This window comes from Protopterus annectens, chromosome 1.part2 (genome assembly GCF_019279795.1).
Source record: "Protopterus annectens isolate FY-2018-M chromosome 1.part2, PAN1.0, whole genome shotgun sequence".
Lineage (NCBI taxonomy): Eukaryota > Metazoa > Chordata > Ceratodontiformes > Protopteridae > Protopterus > Protopterus annectens.
The window spans coordinates 1,188,502,227-1,188,521,624 of NC_056727.1; the positions used below are offsets into that span (position 1 = coordinate 1,188,502,227).

Sequence of the window (19,398 nt, forward strand, 5' to 3'; positions counted from 1 at the left end):
CACCACCTTTACTAGGCCCCACTTGCAGACCCAGACACTATATCCCAGGGTCCCAAGGCAGTAGCCGCGACCACAGCTAAATTTCACATGATACAATACCAAGAGTTTATGCTTGATCAGTTAACTAAAAAACTAACCACTGATGAATCTCTTGATAAGAAATATGTATTAGAGATGGTAAATAACATACAACAGGTTAGCAACCATTCCTTAAAATGTGGCTATGATGCACTGGAGGCTTCATTTAGATCAGCCATGACAGGCACAGTGATAAGAAGGCATGCATGGCTAAAGGAACAAGAAGATCATGTTAAAGCTAAGTTGCTAGATGCTCCTATGGACAAGACAAGTTTGTTTGGTACACCTGCCCAGCAGGTTATGAAGAAAATGGAAGAAAAGGCAAAATCTGTTCAAACTGTTAAAGATTTCTTGCAGGTTCAACCCCCAAGGTTTAGCAGGAACTGGCCTGCCAAAAATTGGTCCTTTCCTGACTCCACAAAATTTCAAAGGGGCAGGAATAGACGTTCCAGAGGCAGAAACCAATCCAGAGGAGGTGCCTACAGAGGACGACAGTGGCAAGGTAACAACAGAGGCACAGACACAGCCACTGCCACTACATCAGCACAACCACAGTGACTTAATCCTAAATCCGCCTACCAGGGAACAAATAGCAGCTCCTCTAGGCGGAAAGTTAACCTTATTTTCAAAGAACTGGCACTACATAACAAAAGACAAGTGGATTTTACAAACCATAGATCAAGGTTACCGGTTTCACTTCCACACTTTACCAGTCAAAAGAGGAATGCCAAATCTACCTCCAAATCAAAAAACAGAGGCTCTACGCCAGATAATGGAGTTAGCAAACATGAGAGCTGTGGAAAGAGTGCCAACAGCAGAACAAGGAAAGGGGTTCTACTCCAGACTATTCCTAGTTCCAAGAAAGGAAAAAGTTGGAGAGCAATTCTCGACCTGTCCACCTTAAATACATACATCATTGTCCCAAAATTCAAAATGCTGACCCTACAGCAACTTCTTCCCATGCTGGGCAAGGAGTCTTGGCTGGTAACTCTAGATCTCAAGGAGGCATACCTGCACGTCCCCATTCGACCAATCTGCAGAAGATACCTCAGATTTCTTGCAGGATCAGAGCACTATCAATTCTCAGCATTGCCCTTTGGCTTATCTACTGCGCCCAGAGTATTCACAAAATGCCTGGCATCAGTAATCGCCCATTGCAGACTACAGGGAATTCAAATTTACCCATACCTGGACGACTGCCTGCTACAAGGGGACAACAAAAGCAAGCTGACAACAGATTTACAAAGGGTCATTTACTTGCTACAAGGACTGGGATACACAGTCAATTTACAAAAGTCAAGGCTGATACCATCCCAAACAAGGACATTCTTGGGCGGAATTGGACACAGTACAACAAATGGCATTCCTGACTACAGAAAAACAAAAGAACTTCCTCTTTACTTCTTGGCACTAACAAAACTGAACAAGTTAACAGCAAGAAAAGTTCTGCAGGCCTTGGGCTTCATGGCATCATGCATAATCTTGGTCCCATTTGCCAGACTACATATGAGGAAACTACAGTGGTACCTAAAGAATTTATGGTCCCAACACAGACACAGTCTAGAAACAGAAATCCCACTAATTCCATGCTTAAAACAGGAGTTCCTATGGTGGGCTCAGGCATGCCAGTCAAACCCAGGCCTACCCTTTCGCAGATGTCAACCAAGCCAGACCATCACAACAGACGCTTCAGACCTAGGATGGGGGCCCACATGCTGGACAAATGCGTGCAAGGATTGTGGACACAGGATCAACTTCACCTGCACATCAATCTAAAAGAAATGCTGGCAGTAAAACTGGCAATCCAAAAGTTCAAACCATTTCTCAAAGAGGGCCAGTTGATGATAAGGACAGACAACACCACAGTCATGTGGTACATCAACAAACAGGGAGGCACTCATTCATACCCCCTATGCAGAATGACCTTGGAGCTGTGGACCCTGGCACTCAGCTACAACATTCAGTTACAGGCAATATTTGTACCGGGAAAGACAATACTCTAGCAGACATATTAAGCAGAACCACTTCGATGCCCACGAATGGAAGCTGCACCGGACATCTTCAAGACCATCTCAAGAAATGGGGAATGCCACAGATAGACCTATTCGCATCACCTCTCAATCACCAGCTCAAAAATTCTGCACAAGGACATTCCACCCACTAGCATGGAAAGTGGACTCACTCTCCTTCAACTGGAAAGGCCTAACAGCATATGCATTCCCACCTCTTCCTTTGATACACAAGGTACTACTAAAAATCAAGGAAGAACGTCCAAGGATAATCCTGATAGCTCCAAACTGGCCAAGACAACACTGGTACCCACTACTGAAGAGCATGTCTCGAACAATATGTGGCCAATACCCTGATGCCTTTGATGTTAACTCAGAACAACTACAGCATCATACATCCAAACCTAAAACGCTGCAACTGACTGCATGGAACATCACATAGCAGCAGCTAATCCAGAACTTTCCCAAAGAGTTAAAGACATTATTCTTGAAGCACGCAGACCTTCAACAAGAAGGAACTATGCTGGAAAATGGAAAAGGTTTGTCATTTGGAGTACGGAAAGAGGAAAAGATGTGTCAAACATAGATATGCCTAACATTCTGGAGTATCTGGCGAACTTCTTCATTCAGGCCTGTCCTACTCCTCCATCAAGATACATGCATCAGCTATTTCAGCAGAATACCGCTTTGATCCACCTGTTTTTTCACACCCTTTGCTCAGGCAGTTCCTCAGAGGAATCAAGAATGTAAAACCTCCAAGGAAACCACCATTACCAGCTTGGGATTTAAACTTTGTGCTAGAAAAGTTGACACTATCACCCTTTGAACCATCAGCAACAGCAGACCTACAACACCTGTCATGGAAAACTGCTTTCCTACTGGCAATTACTTCAGCAAGGAGGGTTTCAGAACTACAGGCCTTAATGGCAGTGCAACCCTTCCTAATCTTCCACCAAGATAGAGTGTCCATGAGGACTAATCCTACATTTATGCCCAAGGTGGTATCCAGAGTGTCTTTAAACCAGGCAATCCACCTACCTACCTTCTTTCCCAACCCACAAAACAGAGGGAAAGAATACTGCATACCTTGGATGTACATAGACAGCTACGCTACTACTTGGACAGAACAAAAATAGCAGAAAGACTGACCAACTTTTTGTAGCCTATGCAACAGGAAGGGAAGGAAAAGCTATTTCCAAACAGACAATCTCCAAATGGATAGGAAATTGCATACGATACTGTTACTCCTTCCATGGAAAACCAATTCCACAGAACATAAGACCTCATTCTACAAGGGCAACAGCCACTACCACAGCCTTCTTACGAGGAGTGGCAACCAAAGACATTATTGAGGCGGCTACTTGGACCTCCGTGCATACATTTGCCAAGCATTATAATTTGCCTCTATATTCCAGATCCCGAGCAGGGTTTGCCACTGCTGTACTGCAAGGGATCCTAAACACACCATAATCTACTTTTATCCTCCTCCCTAGTTGGCTATGGTATTCTACCCACTTGTTATGACTGCAGATGCATCCATGAAGGACATAGTACAGTTTTGTACCTACCATAAATGTAGATGTCCGAACTGGATAGCATCTGCAGTCAGGATTACCCTCCCTCCTTCCCCTCTGTGGTACTCCTAGGGTGTTTACCCTCCTAATAGCTAGCTGTTGGGGGTGAGTCTTTTATGGTGTATTTGTTTGTATATATGTACATATATGCTTATTGCTGTGTTTACCTCTATCTATTTGGAAACATTGGCATCTATCCAAATTTTTAGCCTGCAAGAGGGCTACTGGCATCTGGGGCAAGAAACACTGAGGAAAATGGCGTCGGCTGATGCTTTTATACCCGAAGACCAACAGAGATGACGTCGGGTGGAGTGCGACATCAGCCGAAGCCGGACCCGGACTTTGGAATCCGGCCGACTGCAGGGCTGCCTGACGACAGGACAACCCACTTGTTATGACTGCAGATGCTATCCAGTTCGGACATCTACATTTATGGTAGGTACAAAACTGTACTTTATGGTAGTATGTTATTAGTAAACTTGGCGAGAACCTATCAAAATACCACAGTTAGTTTATTACACAACCGCAATTGTCTCTGCTAATACTGGTCCATTTGTTAATATAGCAGGTCAGTAAAGCGGGTTTGCATTTTTTTTTTCTGGAAAACACCTTTTCTTTGCTTTAGAAAAACAGATAACTGCGCGGGCTATGTTACTGCGCTAACACATTGATGCATTTGTAATTTGTCTGAGTTAGTTTCAATGTAATATATGTGAAAATGCTGTTGGTACACATTACACAATCAGTGATAAGTAAGTGCCTGTTCTTTTCTGTTGAAAAATGCCATGATTTGTTGATGTTTGATGAAACAGCAGTGATGACATCATATTCTGAACAGGTAATCTTTCTCTGGCATGTCAAAGGAGTTGGGAAACTTCATAAAGAAATGAAAAAAAAAAACTTAGAAATGTACAAATTGTGGAATTGCAGATAAGCAGTTAATCAGCTCTAAGCCCAAAGGTATGTTTATAGTCATTGAAACCAGACTTCTAAGGGCTTGCACTTTGTTATGAAAATTATGCCACTATCAGCAAGGATGAGTTTTGTAAGTTTGACAGTTCTGGCTTTAACTGTCGAAACAACAGATTGCCATTCAGATGAAATGAAGTATGTATGATGAGCCACTGAGTGTGTAACAAGTAATAATGTGGTCTAGTGAAGTTACTCACTGTCCGATATTAATTGCAATATTTATTTTCTGTTTTGACATTCACAGAAACATTAATGGACACAAAGTGGGCATCATCAGAATTGAGCTGGACAGCATATCCAGAGAATGGAGTAAGTGCTTCATGAAAATTCATTGATATAACTGATTTTTTTTTTTTGCAATTAAATTTGTCCTACTTTACAATATCACATTTTCAACACCTTTCAGCATAAATATTAAAATTATACATTCATGGCAGCACTTTTATTGGTGGTATTTTAATTTATTACAGCATTTTTTTCTGGGAAGATGTTGCTATAATGACAAAGTGTAAAGATGTCGGCAATGCCCATGTAACCTTTTTAACACAATATATTGCGATTGCTTGGACAGCACTGCATTGATTGTACCCTTGAACTCTGAGTGGTGTGATGGCTACTCTAGGTTAATTGGTCCTCCATCCTGCCCTTCTGGTACTCAGGATCACTTATCAAACTTAGTTTGCTGGAATTGTAGCTGGTAGCAGAATTCTCTGTAATAGCTCTTTCCCCAAAATGATGATCTCTTAACTTGCCTGTGCAGCAGTCATACTGTATATTTAAAGATATACTTCCAGACTTCAGGTTAACAGCAGCTGAGCAAAATCCACTGTTCATGGGTTCATAACTAAGAAACCTCATGAAGCAGCTTTGCAGAGGTAGCTGGCATGAGGGGAAATCTCACAACCCATTTGGGCTATAAAACTAATTAAATGTACTTCGTTATAGAATGCCTTCTTTTAATAGCGTTTATCATATAGGTTAAGCACTTAATAACTAAAATAATACACCTGGTTACAAGAAGGAGCCTCAGGCATTCAAATGTTTATAATGGAGGTGCAGTTTGATGAACAGAATCACCTAATGACCCTGGGTTGTTATCCACTATATACCTACACCAAAGCTACACAATGTTTAGTGTTTTACTTGAGGGCTGTTTCCATGAATTGAGGTAGCTGAGGCCAGCCATGTGGTACATACTAAAAACAGTTCCAAAAATCAGTGTGATAAATATCCTAGAGTTGAAGAGAACTGGATTTTTATAGGCAAAACAGAGCATGTTATTTCTTAATGTAGCACATTAACATAATTATTGTTGTAAATGCAATTCAAGTGTATTTGTTTTCATATGTTTACATGCATAATTCTTAGATGTTGTACATATAAAACATAACTACAATATATGGAAAGAAGCATTTTAACAATCTCATCACAGTAGTTAAATTAAAAATAAATAAGAATTGCAGAAGTGGATATATCTATATAATTAAATAAGAGTAAATCTTACAAATCATATTTATTTAAAATGGCTGCATGACAAAACTTCATTGCACAAGTGTGAGCACTAAGCTTTTTAAAAAATGCAAGACAGACAATATCAAAACTAGCTAGAGTTAAAAAAGCTTTTTTTTTTCCCCAGACGGGCTTTCCACCACATGAGGGACAGTATTTCCACATCCTTATATAAGAGCTCCTAGATTATTCTACATTAAAATAAGTGTAATTCTGTCCAACACTTATTGCAAGCAGTTAAAATACATGCTAGAAACTCCGCTCCATCTCTAAAACCAAACACTACCTGACAGAGAACGCAAAACAAATAGCTGCCTACCTTCTTCCACCCCTGCTGTATAGGTCACCTGTTCTTACAAACATAAATACTACAGTTAAAGCTAAACTTTCTGCCTGTCACAATAAAGTAGCCACATTTGCTGCCAACCTTACATATGGTAATTCTCATTGCAGAGCACTGAAGCAACAAAACATGGCTTGAGCTGCCCAACTATTTCACATACTTGCATCTTTTTACTGCCGGCAGTCTTATACGTGCCCAGAAAAAAATGTCCAGAACTAAAAGATAGCCTATTGCACTACTCTGCAGGTATGGACCTTCACTCAACCAATACGCTCTTAGTAATCACAACAGCCTCTATTAATAACTCAGTAGGTAACTTACAGTACTCCCATTAAGTATCTAAACTGTGAAACACCATCCCAACACACCTAAAAAGATTTCCTCTTTCAAATCCCCTACTAACACCGCACCTAAACCACACATGGTTGTGCACGTGTTCCTCACCTGGATAACTCCAATTTCCTTTGTAAGTTCATATACCCCCTATGTCTTTCTAACCTCTGTCCCCTTCTTCAAAACGATCCTTTGTACTACTCATCCTCAGTTACTTTCCTATACGAATCCCCGCTTTACATTTCAGTTTCTTTCCCACCTTCCCACTTATTCCATCTTCTTCAGTTACTCTCCACCATTCTCTTACAACTAGGTTCTGTGTCCATATATACCCTAGAATTTTTGCCTGACTCTTCTGGACTCATCAGCTATACATAGCCTCTCTCCTTCTTTTACCTTTATTGTCTGCCTACTGACTGATGTTTCAAACTCCTTACCTTAATTGTACTTATTCCTAACATCTGTACTGTAACCCTCCTAACATGTGTACTGTAACCCTCCTGTAAGTTATGTCTAATGTTGTTTATGTTGTCTTTGAGCTGTTTGCATACCAAATGTTTTATACTTGGAATTTAATATCATGTAAAATGTCATCACTGAAGAAATAACTGTTTTATCGTTGTATAGTGTCATTACAGAAAAATTACCTGATGTTCTTTGTGTTTCACTGTTGCAGTCATTACATTTGGGGTAATCTGTTGGCAGGTTGCCCTCAGTCGGCCTGAATTCCAAAGTCTTGGGTCCTGCATCGGTTGCTGTCTCCTCTTCCATGACTTCAGGTCGTCAGGGGTATAAAACAAGCAGCCAACACCATTTTCTTTAGTCTTTCTTGCCGCGAGGTGCCAGAAGCAGAAGCAGTTTGCAAGTACCGGTCGGCCGACTCCTGAAATTTTTGAATTAGAGTTTCAGAACCGAAGTCTTCACTAAAGCGAAGTACCGCATTGGGGAAACGTTTTTCTTACTCCATACCGATGTCAGAAAAAAGTTAATAATTGGATTACTTGTGGGAAGCAAATACCTCATAAGGATTTCCATTTATACTGTATTCCTTGCCTAGGCCCTGATCACAATGTGCCTGGCTGTCAGTTTTGTGCTAGATTTAACCAACGCAATATTAAGCGTCAGTATATTTTTGCCTCAAAATATTTTGGAAACAGATTTAACTACCCTGAAATGTCGTTGGATAGCAATCCGACTACCGGAGTACACAAAAAATGCAAAGAAAAGGACAGAGGCAGACCGTCGAGGACCAAAACCGACGATGAAGCGTCTCCTAAGACAGTCGCCGGTTCGCCGGTACTCAGTGAGGTGCTTTCACAGCCCCTGATACCCGCTACTTTAGAGTCGCAGGCCCCTACTGAGACCCATGTGGAGTCCGGCATGCCGCGAGATACTCAAAGTATCAAGATAATCAAAGAAAGCTGCCCTGACAGCCTTCAAGGACTTACTTCATCCAGGACAACTACTGATAAAGACTGACAACACCACGGTTATGTGGCATATAAACGAGCAGGGGGGCACGCACTCATACCCCCTTTGCAGATTAGCCATGGCACTGTGGGACACCGCTTTGACTTACCAAGTACATCTTCAAGCTCAATTCCTGCCAGGAAAACAAAATACTCTGGCAGACGATTTAAGCAGAAACCTTCCTCACAAGTGGAAACTAGATCCACAAGTCTTCAGCATGATAACAAAGAAATGGGGGAGCCCGGACATAGATCTATTTGCCTCTCCTCAAAATTATCAATTGAAAAGATTCTGCACAAGGACTTATGGAAAGTGGACGCCCTATCTTTCAGTTGGAAAATCCTATCAGTTTATGCCTTTCCTCCTGTGCCTCTTCTTCCCAAGGTCCTACTAAAAGTCTGAGAAGAGAAACCAAAGATGATACTAATTGCCCCGGACTGGCCCTGCCAATACTGGTACCCATTCCAAAGGAACTTGTCTCAATACCCAGCTTGGACCTTACCTCAAAGACCTCAACTACTGTCCCAGCAAAACAATCAGATCCTGCGCAGTCCGCTCTAAACACTGAACCTGGCAGCATGGCTGATCATGTAGTTATGCAAGCAACACCTCTCAGTAAAGCTGTGATGGATGTCATTTTGGAAGCCAGAAGGCCTAGTACTAGAAAATCTTATGCTGATAAATGGAAGAGATTCTGTGCTTGGAATCGAACACAAGGAACTGATACAGCAGAACCAAATAGTCCTCAGATATTACAATACTTGACTGAGATGCTTGACAAAGGTCTATCTTTCTCATCAATAAAAATCCATGCGTCTGCCATTTCGGCTCATTACAATACAGAGCCACCAATCTTTTCTCATCCTTTACTAAAGCAGTGTCTTAGAGGAGCCAAAAATTTAAGGCCTCCCAGAAGATCACCAGTACCTGCATGGGACCTCAGTTATGTGTTGGAAAAGCTCACCCTGCCTCCATTTGAACCAGCTGCTACTGCAGATATAAAGTTATCATCATGGAAAACAGCTCTGCTCCTAGCAATTACTTCAGCAAGAAGAGTCTCAGAGCTACAGGCCCTCATGGCTGTGGAGCCTTTTATCATATTTTACCCAGACAGGGTGTCTCTGAGGACCAATCCTTCATTTATGACTAAGGTGGTTTCCAGTGTGGCTCTTAACCAAATGATTCATCTGCCAACCTTTTATCCAAATCCGTAGAACAAGGGTGAGAGAATTCTGCATTCCTTGGACGTGCACAGACAGCTAAGATTCTACTTGAGCAGGACTAAAGCTCTTAAGAAAAACTGAGCAATTACTAGTGACATATGCTGCAGGATCAGAAGGAAAGGCTATTTCAAAGCAGACTATTTAAAAGTGGATAAGCCACTGCATTTGTTTCTGCTACTTACACCATGGCAAACCTGTGCCCAAGGGCATTAGGTCTCATTCCACCAGAGCTGCAGCTACATCAGCAGCCTTTCTCAGGAGTACCAAACAAAGACATTCTAGAGGTTGCTACGTGGAGTTCTGTTCACACCTTTAAAAAAATCATTTGCCTCTCTACTCTAAGTCCAGGGCCAGCTTTGCCACTGCAGGGCCTTATAGCCGCCCCTAATGCTGTTTAGCTCCAGCCTCCCATCCATAGATTTGGGATTCTACCCAAATGTAATGACTGCAACAGTGAAACAACGAAAAACATAGTACAGTTGTGTACACTTACCATAAATGTAGATGTTTGAGTGTATTCACTGTTGCAGTCCAGGTTACCTGCCTGCCATCCCCCTTTCATTTTGGAGTTCATCTTTCCTTCTCTATCTTCTACAACCTGTGTGGTGTATTTGCTTGTAGATGAAGGTAAAGTTTGTATTGATGCATGTATATATAGTTTATATATATATATATATATATATATTATTTTTTTTTTTTTTTTTTTTGCTACCTTTATTGGGGGCACTTGACATCCGGGGCAAGAAAAACTAAAGAAAATGGTGTCTGCTGCTTGTTTTATACCCCCTGACGACCTAACATCGTGGAAGAGGAGACAGCAACCGATGCAGGACCCAAGACTTTGGAATTCAGGCCGACTAAGGGCAACTTGCCAGCAGATTACCCCAAATGTAATGACTGCAACAGTGAATACACACGAGCATTTACATTTATGGTAAGTGTACACAACTGTACTTTTGTATCTAGATGTCTCATAAACTATGTGATATGTCATTGTAAAAACATTTTTTTGTTATTAGTATTTTAAATGTATTTGCTGGAGCTTTTCATCCTAGGCCTCTGCTAAAAATGGGATTTGCCCACTTGGACTTTCCAGTTAACAAAGACAAATAAATAAAAAAAATATTGTTCAAAACAACTATCTGGCTCCCATTTTTAAATTGCAATCTTTCTATCACGGTACAAAGGGGACTTTCAGTGAACTTGCCCTGACACAAAACAGCCTGCTGCCAAAAGAAACGGTATCTACATTTCTAACCATCATCAACTTAAACATTTAATGTGCTGCTTTGAAAATGATAGCAAAATAGTACTTCTGAAGAACAGCATACAGCGTACTAAAAAAACTATAAGTACTTGAAAGTAAGTGGGGGGTTTTTTCGTCCTCTGAGTTGTCTGTGATCTTCCTTGGTTATTGCTGTTGTCTGTTCTACCAGAAATGGATTTGCAAGAAATGGCACAATAAAAATGGAGTGATATTTGATACAATTTGAACTCTTTTGTGTTCTGTATGTGCCATTTGACTCCCTCCTATATTTTGGTATGGATGTTTTATTTTTTATTTATTTTTTTATTTAGAGGTTTTCAATTTCAACTTCTGCTGTATAAATGGGTAATAGCCTTTATTTTGCTTTTTTCTTATATCTTTTTCTGGCAAAGCAAGGACTAGAAAGAACTAGTAGTAATACTAATAAGATGAGGCAGTATATTGTCCACCTACATTCAGATTTACATTATGTCGTAGTTATCGCTGCAACAAGTCCTCTCTTTCCTCTTTTGCCATCAGTCCTTTGGGGGGTACTGTTTAATGAAAGAGACATTTTGGTAAACAAAAGGTTGGAGACTGAGGCTATTTGCAGAAGGATTTTTGCAAGAAGTACCATTTATAGAAGAGGAGCCATTAGCAAAGAAAACAGAGCATACTTGAGTGGGCTGTCAGTAATGGGGCAGTTTAGTGTAAAACAGGGCCTCTCATCAGTAATGACGCCACAAAGCTAATGTTTAAACAGGTGCTTCTCTAAAGGTAAATGGGTATCTAAGGAAGTTTTATGTTTTGGAGTGGGGGTGGATTGGAGTTTAATGTTACAGAATTTTAAGCCAGTGTATGATGTGGGTTAGGATCAGATGTTTCTAAAGAACAAAATTGTCTAATTGCATGACTTGCAGAAAGAGGAGAGTGGAACTCCTTTGCTTTCTTTATCCACACCCTGCGTGCACCTGTAAAGATTTAATATTTATTGTTTACTAAAAGCGGCATGCAAAGCTTTGCAAATCTCCTCTATTACTATAAAGCAAACAACATATAATCCACCTTGGGAGCTACACTGCTTTGAGATATTTAACTCTTTGAGTATCATTTACCAATGCACATTGAAGCCTCGTGCATAGGAAGCATTCTCTCAGCAAAATGACATTGAATTAACTTTACAAGTCGATTCTGATCCAGTGAATAAATTTACTATGTAGTGAATGTTTAACCCAGTTTGGGACTACTGTAAAAGTGATGTTAATATGAGATATAATGCACAGTATGCAGTATAACTAAGCAAGACATGATTAGATATAATTAGCAGTGCCAGAGATCCTGATCATATCTTATGACTTCATCTGCCTGATTGTACAATTCTCATTTGACTTTGTGTGTGTGTGTGTGTGTGTGTGTGTGTGTGTGTGTGTGTGTGTGTGTGTGTGTGTGTGTGTGTGTGTGTGTGTGTGTGTGTGCGCGCGTGTGCTCGCACACACATGCTCGCTTACACGTTTGTAGGTGCCTATAACTGTGTTGGGTGAATGGGTAGAAGGAACACTGGAATGCTCACCTCTTACTTTGCAGTGTTTGATTCACTGACATAATGACCATCTAATGAAGTATTGCTTCCTGTGGTTTTATCATTTGAATCACATTATATTGAAGTGAGGCATTACGAACAGAGAGCTTGTGGTGGCAGGTTTTCTGAATCATGGCCATTATATGCTTTTATTTGTTTGGTAAGTGAACTGGTCCTTAGACCCTTTTCAGCTCTAACCTAGGCCACAGGGCAAGGAAGTACGTAATATACTGAAGACAAGAAATAGTCAACAATGTTAAAAGAAAAAATAGTAAATGTGCAATTGAAAAATCAGTAGTAAAGTAATAACCTTGTGGTGAAATGTAAAGAATGACAGCAAAATAATTCACAATCAGGCACGATGAAGCATGCAATATTACAGATATGTAATGACTATCCTACAAGTGCATTCATCATAGAGATCAGCTGCTGTTACCAGATCAGTATTCATACTTGTCAAATATATGAATCTCCATTCTTTCTTTTTCTTGTTGGAAATTTTAAAGAGGCTTACTTTGGTAAAGGTGGGAGACTGTGTGTGTGTGTGTGTGTGTGTGTGTGTGTGTGTGTGTGTGTGTGTGTGTGTGTGTGTGCAAACTTATATTCATATATCTTTATCTTACCTACCTGAATATATTCACATCTTTGATTTAAAGCACATTTCACCTAAAAGAAATGTCACAATTGATCTAAAACACATTATATCAAAAACACAAATGACTTGCACACATTTGATAGAAAAATGTGTAAGGCAATAGAAAAGCACTGCTAGGATGGTCCTGGATCACGGGAATTGCAATGCAGGTTCGTACCTGTCAATATTCATACTTTTCTACTGCCCACTCTTGTTAGATCTCTGTTGCTAGAAGTTTGTATTGAAGCACCAGAAGAGATACAGTGTATGAAAAGTTTTCTTTTCTCTGTGGTTGTGCAACTTTGGAGTTAGTGTATTTAAGTAAAAAAGTGGGGGGAGGACACAGGAAGAGCAATGTTTGCTATATATGAAGTTTTACATATAATGTAATTAGACAAAGTGTGCTTTGGAGTAAATGTGTATTAGATGACATTTTTAGATATTTTGTGATTAAGTGAAAAGTTTTTTTAGATAATAGGTAACAGACTCGTACATGAGTCTATTATTTTAAATCCACAATAAACTATGGTCAACAGAAAATTAGTTGAACAGGCCCATCATCAATCAGTATGAACAAAACAGAACAATGTCTAACTGACGTGATCTCAAATGCCAAGCAAACATGTTACATTTGTGATAACATAAAAAGAACTCAAAACCTAGCTTCTGTGTGGGCCATTTCATTTTCCACCCCAGAAATTAAATATACTAACAGTGGAGAAAGGGGATAGCTTTACTATATTACAGTGCAACTTTGGAGTTACTGTATTTAAGTAGTAGTGTGTGGGAGACAGAGGTAGACAGTCACTGTACAAAAAAGAGGTTTTGGAGGAGTATTTACTGTATATAGACATATGTACACATACACACTTCTTCTGGTATAACCTGTCAGTATTTCATAATGATTCTGTTTCCATTTTCCAAGTTCATAATTAGCACACAGTGCTATTACAAAGTCTGTTTTGCACAGTAAATATCAAGGTGTCTGTCCTTATTTTCAGCTCTTAGCTGGTGCAATTTTTGAATGATTGCTTCCTAGTAGAAACTGAGTTATTAAGTTGAGTACACAGTCTGATGTTTTTTTTGTTTGTTTGTTTTCTAGTGGGAAGAGGTTAGTGGATATGATGAAGCAATGAATCCAATTCGCACTTACCAGGTGTGTAACGTCATGGAGCTCAATCAGAACAATTGGTTACGGACCACGTACATTGAGCGTCAGAATGCTCAGCGAGTCTATTTGGAGCTAAAATTTACAGTTAGGGATTGTAATAGCATTCCCAACATTCCTGGATCTTGCAAGGAGACCTTTAATCTATTTTATTATGAGTCAGATACTGACTCTGCAACTGAAAGCACTCCTTTCTGGATGGAGAATCCTTACATCAAAGTAGACACCATTGCTCCAGATGAAAGCTTCTCCACACTGGAATCTGGTAGAGTGAATGTTAAAGTGCGCAGCTTTGGTCCACTGTCAAAGAAGGGGTTCTATTTGGCTTTTCAGGACCTAGGTGCCTGTATGTCACTAATTTCTGCCCGTGTCTACTTCAAAAAATGTCCCAGCATCATTGCCAGTTTTGCCATGTTCCCTGAATCTGTAACTGGAGCAGAGCAAACATCACTGATCATAACACCAGGAACATGTATTCCCAATGCTGTTGAGGTGTCAGTACCCTTAAAACTTTACTGTAATGGAGACGGAGAGTGGATGGTGCCTGTTGGATCATGTACGTGTGCAGCTGGATTTGAGCCTGCAATGAAGGACACGCAGTGCCAAGGTAAGGCATCTAACATTTTGCTCTTCATGTGTATTAGATGGGCCCCCTAGGCAGCAAAGCTGTGCATAACTTTGTATTTAGCTAGAAGATTCACGGGACAAAATCTTATGCTACTTAACTCATCACATATTTATAACAGATATTTATGAAACTTGACTGAAATCAAAAATTGCTGGCCAGTTGTAATGTGGCATTTTTCCTATCGACTTCAATGCACAGATTTATTTAGATTGGACTTCCCAAGTTATCCTTTGCATGTCATATACACTTGGGACATTTTTGGTTCAACACACTATAGAGTTTGTCCAGCAGCTGATGCATTTGCATCACACAAAAAAGTTTACAGCTTCTTTATGTTATGAAAAATATAAACATTTAAGGCAGAAAAAGACAGTGTTTGAGAACTACCTTTTTTTTCTGGATGTAAAAGGTAGTATTATCTGTTTGGTTTTACAAAACAAGTGCTTCATCAGGAGTAATGCAGAAGCAGGCAGAGCATCACATGTCTTCTCATCACCCAAATACTACTTGGGTCAGGTGCTTCAGTAACTTTAGCTGCCGACTTCTAATTTCCCATATTTGGCATGTTACTGTTGTCAGCAGTGGGAATTCCTTTGCCATTTAGTAGGCTATTTTCATATTTTATTTAACAATATTTACCTTTTTTACAATTCTGTATCAACACCAAAGTGTTTGGATATGCAGTTCTTCTAGCATTCAGAATCACAGCTCCATTGTAGTATAGTCTGTTTTAGGAGCCGCAAACATCCTGCCTTGTACTCTAGAACCACACTAACAATTCTGTACAGAAGGCAGACTACAAGAGGCGTAGCATTATTTTTATTATAATTAGCATTATTTGAAGTAGATAAGTAACAATCACATAGAAGATGAACATTTATTTATTTTTTTTTTTAAAAGGAGCTGGAGCATTTATTCTCTAACATGGGAGGAATTCAGGTCTGATTCAGCCCATGTCAGATACACTTTTCACCCCAAAATAGACTTCACTTTAAACGATAGACCTGACTTTAACAAGACAGTGACACGCAGGCATTTTCAAACAAACTACACAGACTACCAACCTGACAGGGGCAATCCAAGATAGGTGTTTTGGAACCCTCATTTCCAAAAATACTATGACTTCAGAGACCCATATTCTACTCAGCCAGGTGTCTACTTTGTGTTGTCTAAAGATCTGCGTTGTTAATTTATTCAGAATTTCCATCTAACACTCTCATGGCATACAAATGGCTGCTGTTCATTTACCCTGAATGTCATTTATGGGGTCTTGGCAAACTGCGGTGGTGGTGCTGCAGTAGCGTTGTCGCCTCATAGCAAGACGTTGTCCCATTCGATTCTCAGCTAAAGCGTCTTCTGTGTGGAGGCATATGTGAATGGGGCATGCCTTCGTTGAAGGTTGAGCGTCAGGGCTGGTAACCAGGTACATAAAAATCCACTACCAATCATTAGCGGACCGGAGTTTCGCTGTGGCGACCCCTAACCGGGAAAAGCCGAAAGTTAAGCAGCACGTACCTCATAATAGGTATTCTTCTATCTAATCTAAAAATAATATGGAACTTCAGCTGATGGCTGAGAACTCTGAAGTCATTTTCCAAGCATACAAATATGGAAACCATGGCTATTCTGACTTTGACCCTAATTTTTGTATTAGATAGTATTATGTAAGTGTTTACCCCCCAGTCATGAGTTTCCAAGTTGAAACATATACATGCTGTTTTACTAAGACTCCTTGAATAAACGTGAGACACATTTGCATTTAATGGAGTGTGTAACATTCAGAAGATGTGAAGCATGTACTGGAATTACATTTATTTGAAAAATGTTAATTTCTGTACTTTTATGTCTGTAATTGGTCTAAAGAAATGTTCCCATTATAGGAATATTAGGAGGTTTCATGTTACAGACAAACTGTGAATCTATTAAATCCTAGATAACAAATTTCCAAAGTCTGTTTATCTTCTCCGTAAATGTCACAATACAGTAAGTTGTTTATAACAGCTGATGAGTAAATACATCAAAATAAATGTCTCTGCCGCTCCCATTGAAGGGTTTGCTAAACGGTAGTTCATACTTTGATTATACTTCCATCTTTTCTGACTGTTCCCTTCATTCTGGGAGTGTTTGTGACCTATCTGTTTGTAGCATTTGTCTCTGCCAAATGATATCATTCCCGTTTATGCCCCTTGCCAAGGCTTGTTGTATTGGCAGAATGCATCTTTGTTCTTCTTTGGAATGCATCGGGTGAAAGGGATATAGCATGCATTATTCATCTCAAATACAGTACTCACCCACAGCATGCAAATCAGAAGCATAAAATACATCTGCTAAAAGGCCAGCAGAGGTGCACTGAGAACAGAAACTGACCATTGTCCTTACAGCACTAGCAGTTATGGGCACCACAGCTTACTGCTTCTGTGCAGCCCTTCGTTAAGGAACACATTTGCATAACACTGCCCATTCAGATTGGTTGCTGGAGCAACATTTCAGTCAAGTTCCCACTAACAAAGGTCCGTGGTACAACATACAGGGTTAGCACACATTTATGCCTCAGCACAACCATCATCAGAAGCCATGTTTACAAGAAAAGTCATATTACAGGCAGTTTTCCCCTATCTAACTAATGAAATCTGAGTAACTTGTTCTCACATCTAACATCCATCTTGATAGGAAGTTTCTTTATTTGCTTATTTGTTAATGTTCAGGAATACTTTACAGTAAGTACACACTGGGTTTTAATATGATTACAAATGATTCTTGATGGTGACGAGAGATTATTCACAAAAAAATGGCATGGCACTTGAATGAAAATTAGTGCAGCACACACTTTTTGAAATATTTGAAAGTTGCTGTACATGTTTAATCTTTTTCACACATTATACAGTAGGTCTGTAATTTGTGCCGTATATTTGCTGGCTTCACTTCAGTTATTACACAACAAGAAGCTAAAAAGCTTTCAGGGTTCTATTCACTGAGATTAATCAATGCCTCAGGCTTCGTCCATGAAAAGACCACCAGTAGATGCAGTTGGCCCTCAGTGTGAGTGCTGTAACAAGTTGAGCTATAAGATTTTTAAACATACTAACAACCACTAAATCATCCTGTTAAAGGCTGACACCAGATTAGCAAAGCCTGCATTTCACAGTCACTTGCACATTCCATTTTTTAGTGGCACTTTACCCTGTCCTTGGAAATTGACAGCACAGGCAGGTTTGTCATGATGATTTGTCTTTTCTGCTCTCATTTTGGCAAGTTAGATCAGGAAAAAAATGTTTATCTAACACCTGATATTATTGCTATATGCATCATAGTTTTGTAATGCGTATCATTTTTTTTTTTTGGCTGATTTCTACATTTTACTTCATATGCATGTGTAATGGGTGAGTGAAAGAATAAATCAGCAGCTTGCAGCCTGCTAATCTATGCATCATTTCATGTGCTTCAAAACTGGGAGGGATAGACTTTGTCCACAATGTGACTATTGTCTTCACTAAGTAGTGGGCGTCTCCTCTTCCAGTTCACAGAATCATCAAACACTGTAGAACTCAATAACCTGGTTCTTCTTCTTTGGCTTCTCTCCCTTTTTAGCACAGTTATCTACTGCTGTCCGAAATTAGCTATCTGTACAAACTTAGTCAATTTTATTTTTATTTACACTATTATTTAACCGGGTTGGTCATTCCTGTCCAGAACACATTTACTGGGGGGGGGAATGGGGGGGAATCGGGATACAAAGTTTATGAAAGATAAGTATACGTTAATGCAAGTGTAACATCAGTAAAGCACTCTTTACAAAATCAAAGCTTCTAGAATATTCACAATTTACAGTAGAGATGGAGTAACATATACAATTAACTAACATGTATACATTTACTATTAACATTGAAAACAAAGCACATATTGATGTTTAGAGGTACACATAAATAGAAAGCTACACCACAAGTACTTATGTATAAAATATAAGGCTATCCTACACTAAGATGAGTGTAATTATAATGTAGGGCTTTTCATTATGTTGCCTTCATCCTAGTTAGTTGAAACCAAAGCTGAGTTGTATTGTTGAGGATCAGGGTCAATTTTCCCCCACTGGTGTGTGATCCTGGAGTTGATGTATCTAAGTAAGGGAGATGTGATTGGGCTTTGTCCCTGCAGTTTGAGTTATGCTTTAGAATTAAAAAGAATAAATCAGGGAAGCATAATTCATAGTATAGTGATATGTTTTAGCAGAGGTAAAGTAACCGATGATACTGCGTTTACAATTTAGAGTCTAGTGGATTATGGGCAGCAGGTATTTGATGCATTCAGAGAAGATTGCTTATTCACAATGAAAACAAAGTTCATTTTAGTAGTTGTAGGTAGCCACTTCACTAGTAACATTGGCTAAGAACAGATAAAAGTACTACAGAACAAACTGAGTGATACAGAATGGTGAAAGCAAAGTCAGTACAAAAAGCAATGCTAATTCACCTGTTTAGGAATGAAAAAAGTATGAAGAGAAGAGGATGAAAGGAGAGCATGGACTCTTGGATGTGGACATATGTTCTCTGCCGATGTGGAATTTTCAACAGCAGAGTACACACAAGGCCTTAAGGTCATATTCTCATTGTCTGAATTCAGTTGTAGTAACCATTC

The 19,398-nt window shown here is 39.6% G+C and overlaps 1 protein-coding gene across 5 annotated transcripts in view; it reads left to right on the forward strand.

Moving 5' to 3' along the window:
* The window catches only part of EPHB3 (EPH receptor B3), a 231,858-nt gene that overhangs the window by 83,992 nt on the left and 128,468 nt on the right, over nt 1-19,398 (forward strand). For all 5 annotated transcript variants that reach the window (XM_044060044.1, XM_044060039.1, XM_044060041.1 and 2 more), the window contains exons 2-3: nt 4,878-4,942; nt 14,073-14,745. In XM_044060044.1, the coding sequence (XP_043915979.1) occupies nt 4,878-4,942; nt 14,073-14,745 (738 nt within the window). The remainder of the gene's footprint in view (nt 1-4,877; nt 4,943-14,072; nt 14,746-19,398) is intronic.